At 48.6% G+C, this 17,898-nt stretch overlaps 2 protein-coding genes across 2 annotated transcripts; one reads left to right on the top strand and one right to left on the bottom strand.

Annotated features, from left to right (window-relative positions):
- Positions 1-5,737: 5,737 nt before the first annotated feature.
- Positions 5,738-6,970, bottom strand: KY384_005613 (uncharacterized protein; the record flags this gene model as incomplete). Its single annotated transcript, XM_044814112.1, has 1 exon — positions 5,738-6,970. One exon carries the CDS (start codon positions 6,968-6,970, stop codon positions 5,738-5,740), a length of 1,233 nt encoding a protein of 410 aa, XP_044669413.1.
- Positions 6,971-16,778: 9,808 nt separating this feature from the next.
- Positions 16,779-17,594, top strand: KY384_005612 (uncharacterized protein; the record flags this gene model as incomplete). The annotated part of the gene is made up of 1 exon (XM_044814111.1): positions 16,779-17,594. The coding sequence occupies one exon, from the start codon at positions 16,779-16,781 to the stop codon at positions 17,592-17,594; it is 816 nt and encodes a 271-aa protein (XP_044669412.1).
- Between the last annotated feature and the right edge of the window lie 304 nt (positions 17,595-17,898).

Raw genomic sequence — 17,898 nt, 5'->3', positions numbered from 1 at the left:
TGTAAATTTTCAATGATCTGTCGATCGCAGGGATCTGTGGGAATTAAGGATCATTGCTTGAGCATTGTGGGTCGCGAATGAGGATGGAGCGGATATGGCCAACTCTCGAATTATCACAGCTGAGCCTTTTCTGGCTGACCGGCTAAAGTTGCCGCGTTTGGACACTGCCAAGACTGTCAGCTTATCTTATCATGCAATTTCACGTAAGGCTGAATTCTCTCCTCATCTTCAGCTTTTACTGTGAGAAATGTCAGGCGATGCGAAGGAGCTAAGGGTGAGCCAATGATGTGTATTTGAAGACTCACTTGCCACCTCATATCAGACGCGCCAATTCACAGTGCACCCCGAAGAATAACAAGGACTCGTCTTGACACGGAGCACTCCCAGAAGCAGTCGCTCTCTAAAGCACATCTGGCACCCACTATGACAAGTGATTGTCTATCAGGCTAAACTACATAAAGAGCAGGTCTTTCCTTCAATCAAGCTACCTCATTTCACGGTGACTTGGCTCCGGATACATCGCCCTTTTTGGGTCCTTTGGAGATGCAATCGGATCACGAAAAGAAATGATGTCTCGAGTAATCACTACAGTCTATTTGTTACTCACCGCGACTTTCTGGGTAATATTCTGCAATGACTTAGAGTGTCTGACCCTAGGTCAACGATATTATGATCTCTGTCTTCCTATGTCAAGAATCAAATACAGATGTTGGTCATATAGGTGCGTGGAACCGGTTCTCATTGCAGGAGGGGGAAGGTAGGAGCAGAGAACTTGGATCTTTGCCTCGGACCCAATGCTCTTGCCCTAGGGACTTGGGCCATCAGTACGGATCGATCTCGCTTATCGTTACCCAGGTAAAAAGTAGGTTCTCAAAGCAGCATTTATTTGCTCTGAGCAGACTGCGCGATAGCTGTACTTGGGCATTCTACGTCATATGAGTAATACTGGGGTTCAAAATCACACCTCACATAGAGATCTTTCGACTGCCATGCATCCTTCTGCACGCAGCTTGAGAAGTGGGACAAGGTTGGTGATCACACTTTCCTACTCCAAAGGGCACTGTCGTTCAATGAGGGATTAATTGCTGCAACTACGCCAACAGACAGTGGAGACCCTTGTGGGCGTACATTGTATTGAGAACGTGAACTGTGACACGTCCTTCCCGTTGTGCGACATCAACGATAAGTTTGGGTGTTGTTGATTCCCGAACCATGAGCCCTTTGTCACGCGTTCTAAGCTACGTGTTGCACAACATGCCTCAAGGTAGTGCTAGCACTTAGACCATTTGCTAGATCCTGGCATTATATAAATATATCCTACACACTGCGCTCTTAATTCTTTCCATCGCCTGTGGATTATTGGGGTGCTCCAGATATCTCAGTTATCAACGATGCCTCGCTGGCCCCACTGGCCATACTGGCCTTACTGGCCCTTCCACCGCGAGCATGGCGAGAAACCACTGCCTCCATCTGGCTATAATTATCTGCCTATACCAGTCGTTGCTTGTGGAAATCATTACCATATAGACCACGTAAGCATGCTATCAATATGTCTGTCTTCAAGAGCGCTAACATATAATTTGGCAACTAGTCTACTCCCACAGGCAAGTGTTATGAGTATGAATTGAACCAACGCATGGAACCCATCGGCTTCAAGAAGCCTTGGTATTTGACAGAATACGTAAGTATTGCGCTTTCTCCCTATATCAGGCTTAGCAATTGACCAGTTCTCACCCTTCTGCATCAACACTGACTTGGGAGTATGACAGGAAAGACGTCTACATCCGCAACATGCATCATGAAGAATCTAGTCCCTTTTACATACTGAAAATGCTCAATTCGAAATTTTGCGAAGTACGTCGGAAAGGAGATACGGCACGAGACTCAATGAACTGTCGTAAATGCGAGGACTACCGAAGCAATGCCATACTATTCCGATATGAAGATATCAAATCGGAGCCATGGAAGGAGGATCTGGAAGTGAACCCCAGGCTCAGGGAGCGTTGGACCCATATCTCAAGAGAGCGCCGCAGGCGCGAGGAAGAAGCGAGACGCAGGGAGGTAGAGGAGGAGCATAGAAGGGAGGATGGGACCCCTCCGCCACCTTATGGGGATACGAGTAACAGCATACTCTATGATGACTCAGTCGGAGATTTGACATATGGAGGACTTAGTGGCCCGCGCTCTCACTTTTCTTCACCCGGGCACAGGTTCTATTGAAACCCCAAAGGCTGGTGTCCTCATCGAAGGTAAGCTTCAGCATTGGAAAAGGAATAGCCTGGAGCCCATCTGCTTCATCGAAGTGTGAGGTTTCAGTGACGGTGAAGAATCTTGATTTGCATAGTATGCATAGACATGTGGATTTGCAGTTGGCTAGTTTCACAATCAAGTGTTAATGAATGCTGGCTACAACGATAGGCTTACAAGATGGTCTACTGATGTCTCGCCAGTGGTGAATAATGCTTTGGTCATCAGGGCATCCGATATTCGTGAATTGCTCCTTCCCCCTTTGATTTGTGACTCACTGTTGTCTCACATTGCTGTCACTTAATTATGAGAAAGTTCGAGAAAGCAACAGACAACGATGCTGTCGACACGTTACAGCTGAGGAAAGAGGTCACAGTGTACTGATATTGCATGCTCATCGACACGGCGCGGATAATAGCGTGTGCTAGCTCCGTGATCAGAGCGCTTGCCGCACACAGGGCCACTAATTCCCTTTCTAATTTGAGTGAATACTGCATTTCACGTCCTCAGTCTCACACTCTAAACCTCTGCTCGTGACATGACAAGCACACAGTGACTGTTTCATGTCTCATAACGCCCCAAACACGTCTTCACTACGCCATTACACTTCAGTGCCTGGGTATATAAGCCCCCGAGTATCCTCCCTCTCCTCACCTTCTTTTTTTCTTACATCGAAGTTGCAACCTAGAGAGTCCCTTCTCAACGCAACATTATATAAATACATATACCCAGACCAATATTGTACCACCTCGAGTAAAGCAAAGGAGTTAAATGTCCTGCGGAGGATAGAGAGAACCCGTACACATTGCAACAGCGAGAAGCTGTTCAACCTCAACAGGCAGTGTCTTCAAGGAACAAGCCTGAAAGCGCCAAAGGCCTACAACTAACAAAGGCCCAGGGTTGCTTTCCTCACCGATTACGGTGTTGCGAATGTCACCAAAAGTGACTCATAGATCCACAGTAGGGTCAAAAAAGCCTGCCTGCTGGAAAAGCAGCCATGTCTACCATGGACCTGGGCTCTGAGAAGCCACCTCGAACTCACAGCATGCAATGCAGCGCGCCTCAAGTCTGCTTCCTAGATGTGGTTAACGCAGAACTAGGTGGAGAGGGAGGGAGGAAGTTCACACGTATCAAGTCTCAAAGGATGCAGCACACTTCCGTGCTGGACTGGCTGGGCGACTAGCGAATATACCGTGCGAAAACCTAGGCTACAAAGCTGATGCTTCTACCCACATGAAGGATCTTATATGGAGAGAGCAATTATCTGGTCCAAAGAAACTCCCACCAAACGATCTTCGCTTCCATTACACTCTAAAAAAGGTGCTTGCGACGAGAGGGATCCCAATGCCTTGCCTCGCAAGCGTGCCAAAAAGGCTGTCGTCGCCTTGTTGCTGACATTGATTCTGTGTGTACATGCCTGTCTTTTCGGAACGCGACTATTGCAAATTCCTCTCTCACATCAAGTCAGCCACGCAAGAACCCGTCAAGTTCCTACAACAAAACAGAATGACCCAGTGAAGCTACGGTTACGCACATTGCCGTCAGGGTCAGACAATATGGCAGCTGAGCTAGACTTTACAAATGACTTGCTGGCTGCGCTAGGGCAAGTTATGGACAAGATGATTGAGGATCATACTCAGAGAAGAGTCCCAACTTTAGATCAACAACGAATATAGTCGTGCCGGCACGATCGACTGGTCAAGAGCTGGGCGGAAAGGCTTGCCGAAGGCCACTGCCTGGGGTTTCTACACGGCGGATGCTACCAAAAGAATATGCATGGAACTCCTATTATCTGGATTTTGCGTTTAGGATCTTCATCCTTTCCGGCTGCTGCCCTGGAGCATAGGCATGACATGGAATGATAGGCAGGAATAGAAAGTACTTCAGTCAATCAAGGAAGTCGTAATCTGGTACCTAGCGCTGGTAACCCTTATCGCTGACAAATGAGAAAAATCGTTGCCACCAATGCACACGCAACAGCCCTTTCGTTGTCCTGAGGAAGGATCCTCGCCTTGCGATGACCAAAAAGATTGATCTAAAAAGCAAACACGACAACGAACATCTGTTTAGAGATGAGGGATCTACGGCTGTTTTGATTCAGCACTACTCGTGGCGACAACTCATGCTACAATACCACGCATGACTGGGGAACAATCAAACTCTTTTCGAATTTTCTTTGAGGTATTTCTGGCTGCTACCTATCTATTCTTGATCTGAAATACTATCTCCTTGTACAATCCAATGAAGTTCAGGGGGTCATCAAGCTCTGCATGTATGCGTAAGACTTACCGGGATCTCAAAGCCTTCCAACAATCACTCGAAACATTTTGTCTTGCACTCGAGACGCTAACAGCCGTGAGAGATATCTTGGACGATATCAAAACTAAGGGCATTATATCCATCGGACATGAAATGAGAAAAGAAATAATTGCGCAGGCACCATCGCCTGCTGCCAGATCCGAAGTAGCCGCCGAGAAACCCGCGACCAAAAAACACACTCGCAAGCTCAAGGATCCCGAGATTCTTGGAGACGCGCTGTGAGGCATGTAAAGCTTCAAAACACACTCTTTGCGTTATGATAGTCAAAGGTAGTCAGAAGCCTTACATCGCGAGCAGAGTAGACTGCCTATCAAAAAGAAGCGCGTTCTCATCTACGAAGAGATTTTACGGCGAAATGAAGTAATGACCTAACCACAGGATGCTCCACCTTGAAGAGCGGACCGACGTTGCGTATTTGGCAGGTGGGCATAGAGTATCATGTGGCTGGATATGGGCATTAAGTCTCTATACCAGAACTGTCTTATATACTCGAAGATGAAAGAGGAACCCTTATGCTATGCTCCACAGGAAGAAGCTATATGTCGAAAGAGAGTCTTCTGGTATATTGTGAGAGGGCGTATGCAGATGAAATAACAGTGCAAGAAACAGGAGACATTAATCGTCCAACGCTCATCCTAGCAGCTATTCATACTACATTGCCACACATAGCAGGAAAAATCAATCAGTGTAAGCTTCAGGGCACTGTTTTGATCGAATATGGAACGGGAAAGAATTGGTGCGTAGGCATTTGTGGAGGCAATCAAGACTGTATCCATTAGGCAATAATATATGTGGTCGAGGAAGGAGAGGAGAGTTCAAAGGCAGCATCAGGTATAAGCCTTGAACTGCCCCGGAGAGATTTTCACCATCATCAAGGTCATCGTTCTCCCAGTCTTTGGCTATGGCATCGCAGTAGTCAGGCAGCGAAGGTTTTCGTAAATGCGGCATCGGCTTCATTGTGATGAAAGATATCTGGTCGAAGACGCAGTAGGAAGGAAGCAGAATTGAAAGCAAGATAATAGGACAGATCATTGATTAATTAATCTTTACATGACTCTTACTGGACGCCTTATTGTCTCCATGTAATGAGCACCTCTTTTTATGCCTGTCTCGCTCAATCTGACTTCTTACTAAAACCACTGCTTATGGCACCTCATGAATCATATCAATCTTACACAAACAGCCTTTCCACCGCTCCCAGCACCCCCACAACCAAAAGAGGTACAACGCTCCACCACACCTCCACCCTCAGAACACTACCCGCCGATTTCGACGAACTCTTGACCGCGGTCGGCGTCGGCGCACTGGGCGCGACAGCCTTACAATCCAAGTCAAACGCCGCCGTCGCGCCCCCATCCCCGCTTTTCGCACTACCCAACACATCCCAATCCTGCGCGCCATCCCCACTCTTCGCCGTACTCGCAAAAATCCTATACCACCACGTATTCCGCACCTCTGCGCCCGTGCCGCCTCCTTCCCCGCCGAAAAGCGTATCACAACCGACGCCCTTCCAATAAATCTGCGCCTCCTCCTTCCCCGGCCACGCCAGCTGGCCCGGCATGCCCGAATCGGCAGGCGGGCCATTACAGCATTTGGGGCCCTTGACGGGCCAGCCTGTCTCGGTCGCCCACACGGGGATGTTTCCCGCGGCCGCTTTGACGGCCGCCAAAGCTTCCGTGCTGTACGCGGTAAAGTTCTGGATCGCGTAGCCTTCCCAGTAGGTGAATTCTTGCATGCCGACGAAATCGATGGGGGCGAAATCGTCTTGGTCCGGCTGCGCTTTCAGGAGCTGCAGGCCGTAGTCTTTGTTCGTCCACATGCGCCAGGTGTCGGAGTGCCCGACGGGAATTTTCGTCGCGAGCGAGGGCGATTGTTGAGATAGTAGTTTTCGCACCGCGTTTATTTGTTTTATTATTACGGCCGATTTGGACCCCGCGCCTTGGTTCGCTGCCATCGGCGTGCCTTGTAGCGATTGTCGGTAGAAATCTTCGTTGCCGACTGAGATGCCGACGATGAGGTTGCGCGAGAGCAGTTTGCCGTAGGTGCCGGATTTGTCTTTGAGGATTGCGGTCAGGGCTGTCAGTTCGTTTTGGAAGGATGCGTCGCCGAGGGAGACGGCGAGGCCGATTAGGACGGAGGTATTGGTGTCGCCTGCGACTTTGAAGGCGGGGTGAGGTACGGGGTTGGTGGTGTTATTGGGGTCGAGCGCCGTGTAGAGGCGGGCGCTGGTGAAGCCTGAGGCGCCGATTTTTGGGAGAGAGGATTGGACGAGGGGGAAGAGGGTCGCGGCGTCATCTTGGGGGTTGTAGTTGAAGCCTTTTAGGGGGCCTTGGACGGGCGATTGGACGATGGCTGAGGAGAGGGTGACGAGGAACGGGAGGGAGAGGATGGTGGAGGAAAACATTTTGAATAACGAAGGACGACTGTGAAAGCAAAATTGCAATTAATGTTTCCAACAACTTTTTTTCAAAAGGAAGAGACAGCTCGCACGTGGGAAAGCTTCAGACTTAATAAAGGCATTCTTCTCTTATTATTATTTCTTTCAGAGGCTTGATTGTGGTGTATTAGTTCCAAACCCATTGTTGCTAGTGTGACACTGTAGATCAGGCACAGGGACTCGCAAACCGCAACGGAGTATCGAAACGGGTTTGGTGTGAGGATGCTTTGCCTTACCGCTGTGACAGCTTTAGCCGTTTTAGGAAAAGTTGTCAGATGCTAAGGTGCTGCTAGTTGTCTCACATTATTATGCGACACGGGACTAATTTACCAATTTCAATCTTAGATGATCGTGACGGCTGGTAGCAAGCCACATAAAGTAAAGAAGCGACGACGCCGCCTGTCGTGCCTCAGGTCCATATCACCAGCCATGCCGGCGGTGGTACTGGCCGAGGGGGTTGGTGGGCAGGGGAGCAGGCCTCAGGTCTTCCTGTACGTGGGGCTGCGAGGAGGGCTGTACAGATACAGATGACCTAGCTTTTGTAAGATGTTCGGGCAAGATCATGTACACCGCGATGACCCGGTTCATGCTGAGTATGTTGATGGATCAATAACGATAATGTTCTGCGGATTATGAGAGTCCGGTCAATCGTAATTCCTACTCCGGGGGCTTCTGGGCGAAAGGTTCCCCCCGGAGTGCTAAGGGTGCTTCCCCGGATAACCTGCTGGAATAGGCTAAGCTCCCGGGCCGCTTTCCGCCGAGTTGGACACTGACAGGCGATTCCTGGGGAACATCCATGTCGATTTTATTCAGGAAGTCCTTCGCACCTCTCTCTCCAGCCTCCGCCGAACATGTCGTGCCGTCTCCTCTCTGAGCTCAAGAGTATCCAACTTTTGCCCGCACACGTAATGAGAGGATGTAGATCTTTGCTTGCGTGTTTTTCTAGCACAAGCTGTGTCTTTTGTGCTGTCTCATATTTCATATCCACAATGCTAGATACGGTCACAGGTGTCGCATTCCAGCTGCTCCTGACTGACCGGAGGGGATTACGTTGCGGTCGATTAAATGACTGCGTCTGGCACCCTTGAGTCTTGTTGATGCGGATCAACGTTATTCGTGTCGCTATATTGTTGAATATTATCAGATAATGGTACTACCACGACGGCCTTAGGAAGCCACGTACCACATCCTGAACTCATTGAGACACTGAACCTTGCCGATATTGATAAAAACCTGCGTAGTATCTCTGTGCCTTGTGCAGCTCCATTTTAGCGTCGTGATCTTGACTGCGCAGGCCGATCGATTGGTCAAGTATTCACGCCTGTCCACCGACAAGTCTTGTCTTCAAGGGCTAGAGAGGAGGTCTCAATGACCACTATCGTATCCAGAAACCAAATACTGGCACTTTGAAGTATGTGATAAGCCTCCGTTCATTGTCGAAGGAGTAAAGAATGAACAGGATGGCCTCTTACCTCTATTCTGAATATTTGATCTGCCTCGCACCAGTCGGTGTCTCCCCTTCCATCAAAGCAGTTGAACCTTCGACAACGCCCGAGCGAGCTGCGCACATAGCAGGAGCGACCGAGATTTCTAGGCTTTTATAGCTTTCCCGCCTTTTTCAATCTTGTTGACGGCAAGATACAGCATTTAGCGAATTCTGTCAAGCGGGACTAACAGATCATTAGCACCTCCTGTGAACCAAGCCAAGGTTTTGGGGACGCCCAACGGACACATGGCTGCTTTCCTGTATGTAGATATGGGGATGAATCAAGTCCAACATTCATATCAGCCGAGATTGCTACCAATCGCCTGATCTTCTATGTATTTGAAGGATTTGTCCATGCCATTCGCGTGCTCTTCTTGGACAAACAATGTGCTTTTGCGACTGAGCTTGTCAAGTTGTTGGCGCTGGCAATGTAGTCAAGATATCCAGCTGAGGACAACATTAAAACTACAGGGAAGTCGAGTAGAAGTGTCTGGAGAATATTCATTGCTATAGCACAGGGTGTTTCCGAGGAAGGTTTTAGTATGCTGGCGCTGAAGGAGAAGGACAAGCCACTCGAGAAAGAGACCACGCTATCAAGGATAATTTTTCGAGGAGCATGACTAGCGAAGAAGAAATAGCGTTAGTGATGCTATGTAGTGAAAGCTGTCAGTGGAGTAGCTTACATCGAATGGAGATTCCCGCAGCCTCGTTAGTCCTGTGTCTCAATTGTAGAAGTTCTTCATAGAACAAAAGGTTAGAGCTAGTATGACCATTTACTCGGCACCATCAGGTGTCGACTGCCAGACTCTTGAGCGTCGTAATAGGACCTCGCATGACAACAGCTAGAGAATCGCGCCGACGGTTGGGAAGGACCTCCAGTAGATACTTTCTAGACACCGATTTATCACGGCAAAAGGTAGATTTCTCAGTCCAGCGAATGGACTTTCTTTTCTCAGAATGTGATGTAGGAGGACGAGAAGGAGGATGTTGAATGAATAACTTGGTCCAGCCGGATTCATTCGCGCAAGATTTGAGCTGCATAGTCCTGGGTTCGTATTTTTTCATAGCGCAAGATCACCATATATCATATATTAGTACTCGAGTCAGCTTTAATCTGCCATCGAATGGTACGTACTCTCCAAGACGCAACTGGCATCTCTAGACCGTTTCCATTCCTCTGCACAATCGGGGATCGTTCTGTTCGCTCCATTCCTGGGGAATGCACACAAGGCTGCTGCAATTGTCGGAACAAGCCTCAGCTCGGGCACAGCTTGACAAGGGTCAGATCGAGTGAGATATTTTGGAGGACGTGCAGTATCCGCTGAGTCTTCCTTGCACATTATTGGCGAGCTACAGACGACTGCTTGTTCTGGCACAGCAAGTCCCTGCGTAGCAGAATCCCGCTACTTTTTATGGCGTTGCCACCTACCTCTGGGCGGAGCGAGCCGCTCAAGAGCCATCTTCCGGCACAAATATCCTGTCTTCCTAACTTATTCTGCACTCACCAACCGGCATATGCAACCATCATGTCCCGGAATCTGACAATGCTGGTACCGTAGGCCGGCTGCATTCAATGCCGTCGTTCAAATAAATCCTGTTACATGAGCGAAGAGAATGTTGAATGTCTCGCTTGTTACGAGAGCAAAACGCCATGCATCTTCAAAAGGAGGACCCCAAAGAATTTGTTGAATTTGTTGACTTGGAGTGAGCTGGCAGGTACCTGCACATTGACTCACCTCTGCCGCGATAAGGTCTCAGAGCATTTCTCACAGCAAGGCAGGAACCCGTGACGAAGATGAAGATGAAGAAGAAGATCGGTCACTGCTTATTACATCTCAGGGTCAACTCAGTGGCCTCTAGACAGCATCATCGAGATCACTCAGCTACAGGCCGAACCTGCAAAAGAACCACGTTTGAAGCTTCCGATTCGATTTGCTCCAATCATGCCCGCAAAGATGCCTGACAAAGATGAAAACAAGCCGCATCTACAAAAGCAACAAGCGGCAAAAGAGGCGGTCATTTCATCAAAGTTGAGCAAAACTATTCCAAATTTTCATGTCAAAGAAGCGTCTATCAGCAATCACCAAGCAAACGCTTGATGGGTCAAGCTGCCCCACGACAAGAGTTTCGCTATGCAGGCACCCGGAAGTACGTCACAAAAGCAGAAACATGGCCACCATCCTTCAAATATTGGACGCGCTGATACTGTAAAGTGACAGGCCACAGTAAGCTGTGATGACCATTACCTCTCGACCGGAAGCGCCATACTAGCGAACCCTCCGAGAGTGCCAGCCCCTTCATCCAAAGCTGAAATTGAAGTCTACAGCATTGAGATTGAATGAGGCGCTCCGTATTCCGACCAGCGAATGGCTCTTGGTATAGTGTCCTTGCCCAGGCGACTGTATTCCTCTGTTCAACGAGACGCTGAATCGAACCACAGATCTCATTAAAAGAATACACACAGCTGTTTTGAAATGTCAGAAAGAGACGAATAGCTACTTCAAAGAGGAATGCATTCCATTGAAGAAGGCATAAATTTCATGTGCAGGATTTCGATAGAGGTAATCCGTACTTCTATGCTACGTACAGAAAATGATGGACGAACATTGATATGCTAGCTCTAGACGGCATCGTTCCTTCCTTTTGCTATCACCATGCGTTCCTCCGTAAGAAGTTATTTCTACAATCATATCAGGCCATTAAGGCATGTAGAAGACCACAAAATGCGCAACCATATCTCCTTTTATGGCATGGAAAGCCTCACCGACGATGTTAAAACCCATCGAATATAACATTGGGAACAATTACATTCGCACACCGCAGAGCAGAGAGGTCTCAAAGGCAGGAGGTAAATATGTTCCCATCGCTACAATGAATTGCACTTCAGATATTCATTAAGTGTGAGCTAGGATATCAGTTTATATCGAAGAAGCTCTCAGATCCATCATGCGTACGCTCCTACACTACGCCATACTTGCAGCGTCGAGTCTTCACTTTGAAGTCTCAGCATCAATACAGAGTCACTGCGGCCTCGAATACGTGTGTGACTACTTGGGCTGCATCAGCCGTGACCTCTACAAATCACCACTGCGTAAGACATTCCAGATCACACCCTTCCGTAGATCATACGCCGTTGCACATTGCGTCTTCACCCGTGCTGTCGTGAATAGAATTGATTCAAAGAATTGGAGTCACTTTGCAGATGTCTTAGCTTCTCATTTCACGTGCTGAGACATCGTAGACCGTTTGCTGGACTGATATCGCCCGATCTCGCTTCCATTCAGCCCTACCCTGCTTTGTCATCGCTTGCACAGATATCCTGCCTTATCGCTCTACACTACTCACAGTCCACGTATACTTGTCTATCACACCGTAAAGCATCAATAGCATAATTCTTCACCCGTCCATGATCCGCAGACGATTCACCAACACCGATCACTAATCTCTGCATCTTATTCACGCGTCCCCCAGCCTCCCAAATCTTCCACTGCTCCGACCACCCTTCACAACTGAGCAAGACATCACACTACAATCATACATCACACAATGTCTCAGTCTCCGAGACCATCACACACTCCGTGACTGGGACGATTCATCTACAATTAGCGTGAGAAGGTTGACCACCAGCCCCCTGCTGTGGGTATATAAGAAGCCTCCTCCCCCCTCTGATTTTCCTCCTTCGTCCATCGACCGGGGTCCTTCCCAAGGGCCTCTATATATATACTGACGGTCCTTGCAGTACAGAACAGGGAACAAGACTCTCTTGAGTGCCGATCTGACAATAGACCGTGTTTTCTCAAAGGGGTTGGTGCTTAACCAAGTCTAGTATCAACTGGCTTCCTTGTCCGCTGCACACCGAGTACAGACCTCACCGCAGAGTGCAAGCTTTGTCAACCTGGTTGGCATCAGATTAAGCAAGGTTGGAAAGACGCTTCTACGTCCGCTGCAGGACATATCTTACCTTCAAACTGCATTTACCATTGGCCAAGGGGCCGCATCATTGCCTTATGCCTCGACAACGGGTGAGGTCACAAACGAGAGTATCAATTTGTGGTTTGTAGGGGCTTTGAGAGCCTTCGTAAGTGGATGCAATATCATGATCAGAGTGTGCAAGAGACGCTAATAGCTTTGCAGAATAGCGTGTACGACTGAATCATATATTATTAGCCTGCAGATGGACCATGCAAAATTATCGCCGGCAAACAAAATACTTTGGGTCCACTGCGAGGACGATACTGTGGTGTCTCTCCTACTGGATCCTTGATACTTGTGTCACCAAATCGCAGCAAGTACAGGAACTCCACCCGCAATCCCCAGCAAGCGACTACTTTGTGGAGTACGGCGAATACGACGTTAGATATGCGGTCATCTCATCTAACAAGCGACCGAGGTGGCCGGTCAATCAATCTAAATCTGGCCGTTCGACAGGTACGATAGCTGTCAAGGCGACTTCACCCGAGGCTTCAAAGACAGTCAAAACAGGCTCTGCTTCATCACAAGCCATTTAGCCTACTGTCTGGATCGACTTATAGATGGGTTGGTACGCACGAAGAGGGCATCGCAGCATTGATGCGAGCATTTTCGAAGGCAATTTACCCATTGGCTTTTGTCGCAGCTACCCTAAGATAGAGACATGCGTTCGGCTTCCATTCAGATGGCTCTAGGGAGAAACTGCAAACAGGGTTGGAGATAAGACCTCAGCAGCGAGCGCTGTAAGGGATAAGAGAAGTATCAGGAGGTATTTCATGATTCGTGTTCATTCCCGAAGCTTCCGGCGATGATGGGGAAGCTTCCCATGTGAAAGCTCAACATGAGAAGGTTCAGCCAACTCAAAGGGCGTTTCCAGAACGTGGTTCGGTGACGTTGATCTACTGCATCAGAAAACTGAGACGCTTCCCAACGCGTTGGTGAACCCTTTCCATTATTGGAACTCACAGCGATGGTCAACCGGCAAGGAGTTGGCTTACATTGGTCGTTTTCTACGCTCGGTGTGACAAGAATCGCATTCCAAGACAGGCTTATCAAGTGGTCGTGTCTCTCTGCTTTGGCTGCGATGGCCTACTTATTGGGAGTTTCTCAACAATGCGTAGAAAGGGTGGTGAAGATTACATTGCTAACGACTCTACTACAGTGCATGTGGTAGAAACTTCCACTGCATACGAGGCCAATAAACAGTGCTTCTTAAGAGTCTAAGCACAATTGCCCAGGCAGAAGACGACGCCCAGCCACGCCTGGGTATTGTGGCAGCAAATTCATTACCAAATAATCTGTTTCGACGCATCTGGTGATGCAGAGTGCACTATCGGGGGACTTGCTACGGCGCACGTTGTCAACGATTATTGTGTATGCCAGGCTCAACAAATTGTCGTGTCTCACGTATTCGACCGACAATGTCCACGATCGAACAAGTTCTTGAAAACTCTCCGCTCCGTCCTTCTATGGCGATCACTTCCGAAACCTTTACAAGAGAGGTGTCTAGAAGGCGCGTCAAAGAAAATATGGCAAGCCTCGGCATCGATAGGGTATGATCACCTTCCATACAGAAATGGCTTTAAAAGCTCATTTAGAACTCAGCTTCGTTCTTCTGTGGCTACTGCTTCAAATTTTCAATAGAAGAAGTCTTCTAGAGGCGCGGTCAAGGGACTGTGGCAAGCGTCGGCGTCAAAGAAGCATGAGATATTGAACGCACCAAGCCTGGGGATATTCGAAACTTCGGCTTCCTTGAATCATTTGACTGGTCTTTCCTTCCACAGAGATCATTTTCAGAGTCTCCACAAGGGAGCTGCTCTGACGTAGTGGTTAAAGGACTGTGGTAAGCGTTGGCGCAAAGGAGGTATAGAACAGCGCACCTACCATGCCGAAATGGCTTCAAATACCTGACCACAACGCAGATCTATTCCATTATTGCGACCATTTCCAATATCTCCACAAGAGAAGTTTTTCACAGGCGCTGTGAGGCGACCGTCGAGGGGGTATGGGATGATGCGCCTACCAACTATATACGAATGCTACATACAATCCGATTACCTGCCCAATCTATCCCCGCTCTCTTTGGCTACCACGTCTAAGTCCATACAAGGGAAGCCTTCTGGAGGCGCTGTACAGAGTCTACAGCAGGTGCTGCTGTCAAGGAGGCATCGTACTAATATCTCACCGACACGCAAAAGGGGAAGCATTTCGATATCTCATATCAGCGAGCTCGGGCTAAAGCAAATGCGATAGAAGAAGCCCAGAAATCGTGAAGCTGAGGGTCCTTAGACCTAGCTCATCATCTCGAGATGACACGGCTGGCGTGAGGTCGTGATGCTCCCGAGCCCGGGGGCAGTCACTTGAAAAGAGGGCTATCTATTTTTAAAAGCTATATCTGGAGAGATTGGAGACCTCATCCTTTAGCGTATGGGCAGATCGCAGATCACAGCTCTATCAGTTTCTAGACATCAGTTCTAATATTTAGCAAGAGCAGTCTTTCTAAGGCGCGGAATAGAGACTGCAGCAAGCGATGCCACAGAGCAGATATCAAACGCAGATCCAACCGACGTCAATGACAAAGATCGCTTGAGTATATCGTATCACCGGGGCTGAAAAAGACGTGATAGAAGGTGTGCACAAGATGCGCATCCCACGCCAGCTGCTTGTACAGTGGCATGGGCTTCAACAGCACGACTTGCGAATCTTGAAGCAGAGGTCACTAAGATGTAGCTCAGGATCACAAAACGATGCCGTTCGCACAGTCTAGTGTACCTTTCGAGCTTGGGGGGCCACAAACTTGGACAGCCGGCTCCTTAGCGTCAGACGCTACATTCAAGGAGACTGAAGCCTTCACGTTCTATCATTTGGATAGATCACAGCTTTATCAATTTATAGGTACCACCTCGAAGGATTTCACAAGTAAGATGTTCTAAAGGCGTGGCAAGAGGGGTGCAGTAAGCGCTGGCGTCAAGGAGGTATCGGACACAAATCCAACCAGGCCGAGAGTGGGAGCCATCTCGGTATCTCATATCATCGAGGCTGGAACAAGTGTGATAGAAGGGTTGTATGGTACTCAATGTCAGGAGCCATGTTTGAATCCATTGGAGCCTTACATGTTGGAAGGAAGAGATGCAAGGTTTTCTTCGGACAAGACTTGTATGTAGCTTGATAGTAGGCTCGGGAGGGCAAATACATTGTTGCCGGTACCATGTTAGAGGATGACGTCTCGGACGACGTTTACTGGCAAAGGTATTCGTTCACAGGTTTTGAGCGAAGTTTGACCTCCTTTCACGTTTGGGATCAACCTGCATAGATTCCTCAGCGATGATAAAAGGCAGGGACAGTGCTCGAGCTCAATTAGGCAAAATGCAAGGCGCTCTTCCAAATGTCAAAGGGAGCGCCAGGTTTTTTTCAAAATCAAAATAACAATAGTTACCGATGACTCTTGCAATCATCCAAACTAATCATAGCCGGGTTTTGTGGCGGCTTTCTCCTAATAGCGACAAAGATCTTATTCGAGGTTAGCTTAGGGGACACACTTTATGCTTCTTCTTCTTCTTCTTCTTCTTCTTCTTCTTTTGCTCGTTGCTGCCGCTGGTGAGGTATTGGTTCAAGCCTTGTTGGACATATGCCAGGTCCTACGTGTGATGGTTTCTTAGCGACTGTAATGGGGTATCTGTGCAAGGTCACGATGAAGATGCATCTGTTCCGCTCTTAGGGGTGCTCCGGGGGACAATGTCTTTGAAGCCTCGCCCGGAGCTAGGCGGTCTTTAATTTTTGCCCCCAAGGTGGCAGGTGTCTCGGCCAACTGCTAGATTGTGGTATTACTCTGCGCATTTCTTCAAATCTACTCCTGTCCATCATGCTAAGGAGGCTTTCTATAAAGACTATTAGTTAGTGGAGTATGAATTGAACCGACTGGTAAAACTATCAGTTAACTGATAGTTGTAGCGATTTTGAGACTAAGCCATATCTAGAAGATGCTAAGTCAAAAGAGGGCTAGCTCTGCTTCTCCTCCCTACTAACTGCTTTCTAAAAAAAAGCTGATTTTTCTATATAACCAATCAGAATTGGCTTACCAAGCTTACTAAGCAGCCAGCAATTTAACTATTAGTCTTAAATAAAAAATCGAACCGACTAACAAGAGCTTAGAGTCCAGACCTACTAGTACGAAAACCCTAGCTGTCAGTTGTAAATATCAGTTCCTTAATAGTCGCTTGACTGTTGCCAACGCTGCCATCAGCACATCAGAGACCCTCCATTTAGATTCCAACTGCATCCGCTTGCCCCCAAGAGTCCGCCCAGCTCAAGGTCACGAATATGGAGAACAATGACGCAGACCAAGTCCAAGCAGCCGCAAAGCTCGCAGGAGCCATTCGGTGCGGGGCTTGCATCTCCGCTAACCTCGCCTGCGTGATCACAGAAGAACCAGGCTGCCTTCGCTGCCTCGCACTATCGCAGCACTGTCAGATCGACCGCGTTCACGTCTTCATTTACAAACAAACCTACGGGCCAGAAAACTGGTGCTTCAAAACTCTGAAGACATTTGGCCCTCTGATCGATCCCTTGAGTGATCCAGTCCCTAACCCAGACGCATTCCTGTCGGGTCTACCGAACACAGCCATCTCACCAAGTCGAGTGCCACATTTACCTGGTACGGAGCATGGGCTAGATGAGCGACAGCGACCATCCACCTCCGTAAGACCAGAGCCGTGTCAGAGCAGAGATAGTCCGAGCTTTACAACGGAGCAGCGGCAATTTTCACGAGAGGCTACTCAGCCACAGCCAAACGAGCAGCGAAAAAGGCAAAATCTACCCCCTACTGCGCCCCAGACGGTGACAGCACACCAGACTCAGACAACTACGTACGCGTCTCCACCCCTTACTATTCGCAACCCCAGCCCCCTAGAGATCAAACAAATAGCGCCGCTTGGCCATCGTAAACAAACACTGACTTCCTTGACAATTCTAGAAAGCGCAGCGCGAATAGTCTGGCCGGAGAAAGTAGCGCCAGAATCAAGAAGCACAGAGTGGAAAAACCAGATGCCAACGGGAGGCAGGGGACGCTCCAGAACAGTGGTAAGAAACCGCGACCGGCGGGTACAGCTTGCAGGTATCATTATGAGAAACATATGAAGGTATGTCACTTTCTATGTCGTAGGGTTTAGATGAGAGGTGCTGATGAGGGGGGTATAGTGCGATTGCCCAGTTGCTATGGATGCTGGCATCATCCAGAGTTTTTGAGAGGGATGCTCCTTCTTTTGTTCAAGAATCGCCCGGTTGTCCTGGGCAACCGTCAACTCAATAGGTCTGCCTGGATACGATGCCTTCAACGCCAGGCAGTATCTTTACCGGCGCCTTTCAACGTCTGCGTGCGTTGTCTTGCGGGACTACAGTAGGCGATCGGCGGAATCTCGAGGGTAGAAGGAAGAAAGGAGGG

This window comes from Bacidia gigantensis (assembly GCF_019456465.1).
Source record: "Bacidia gigantensis strain McMullin 20006 chromosome Unknown contig_245, whole genome shotgun sequence".
Taxonomy (NCBI): Eukaryota; Fungi; Ascomycota; class Lecanoromycetes; order Lecanorales; family Ramalinaceae; genus Bacidia; species Bacidia gigantensis.
This window is presented reverse-complemented; position numbering and strand designations above follow the sequence as displayed.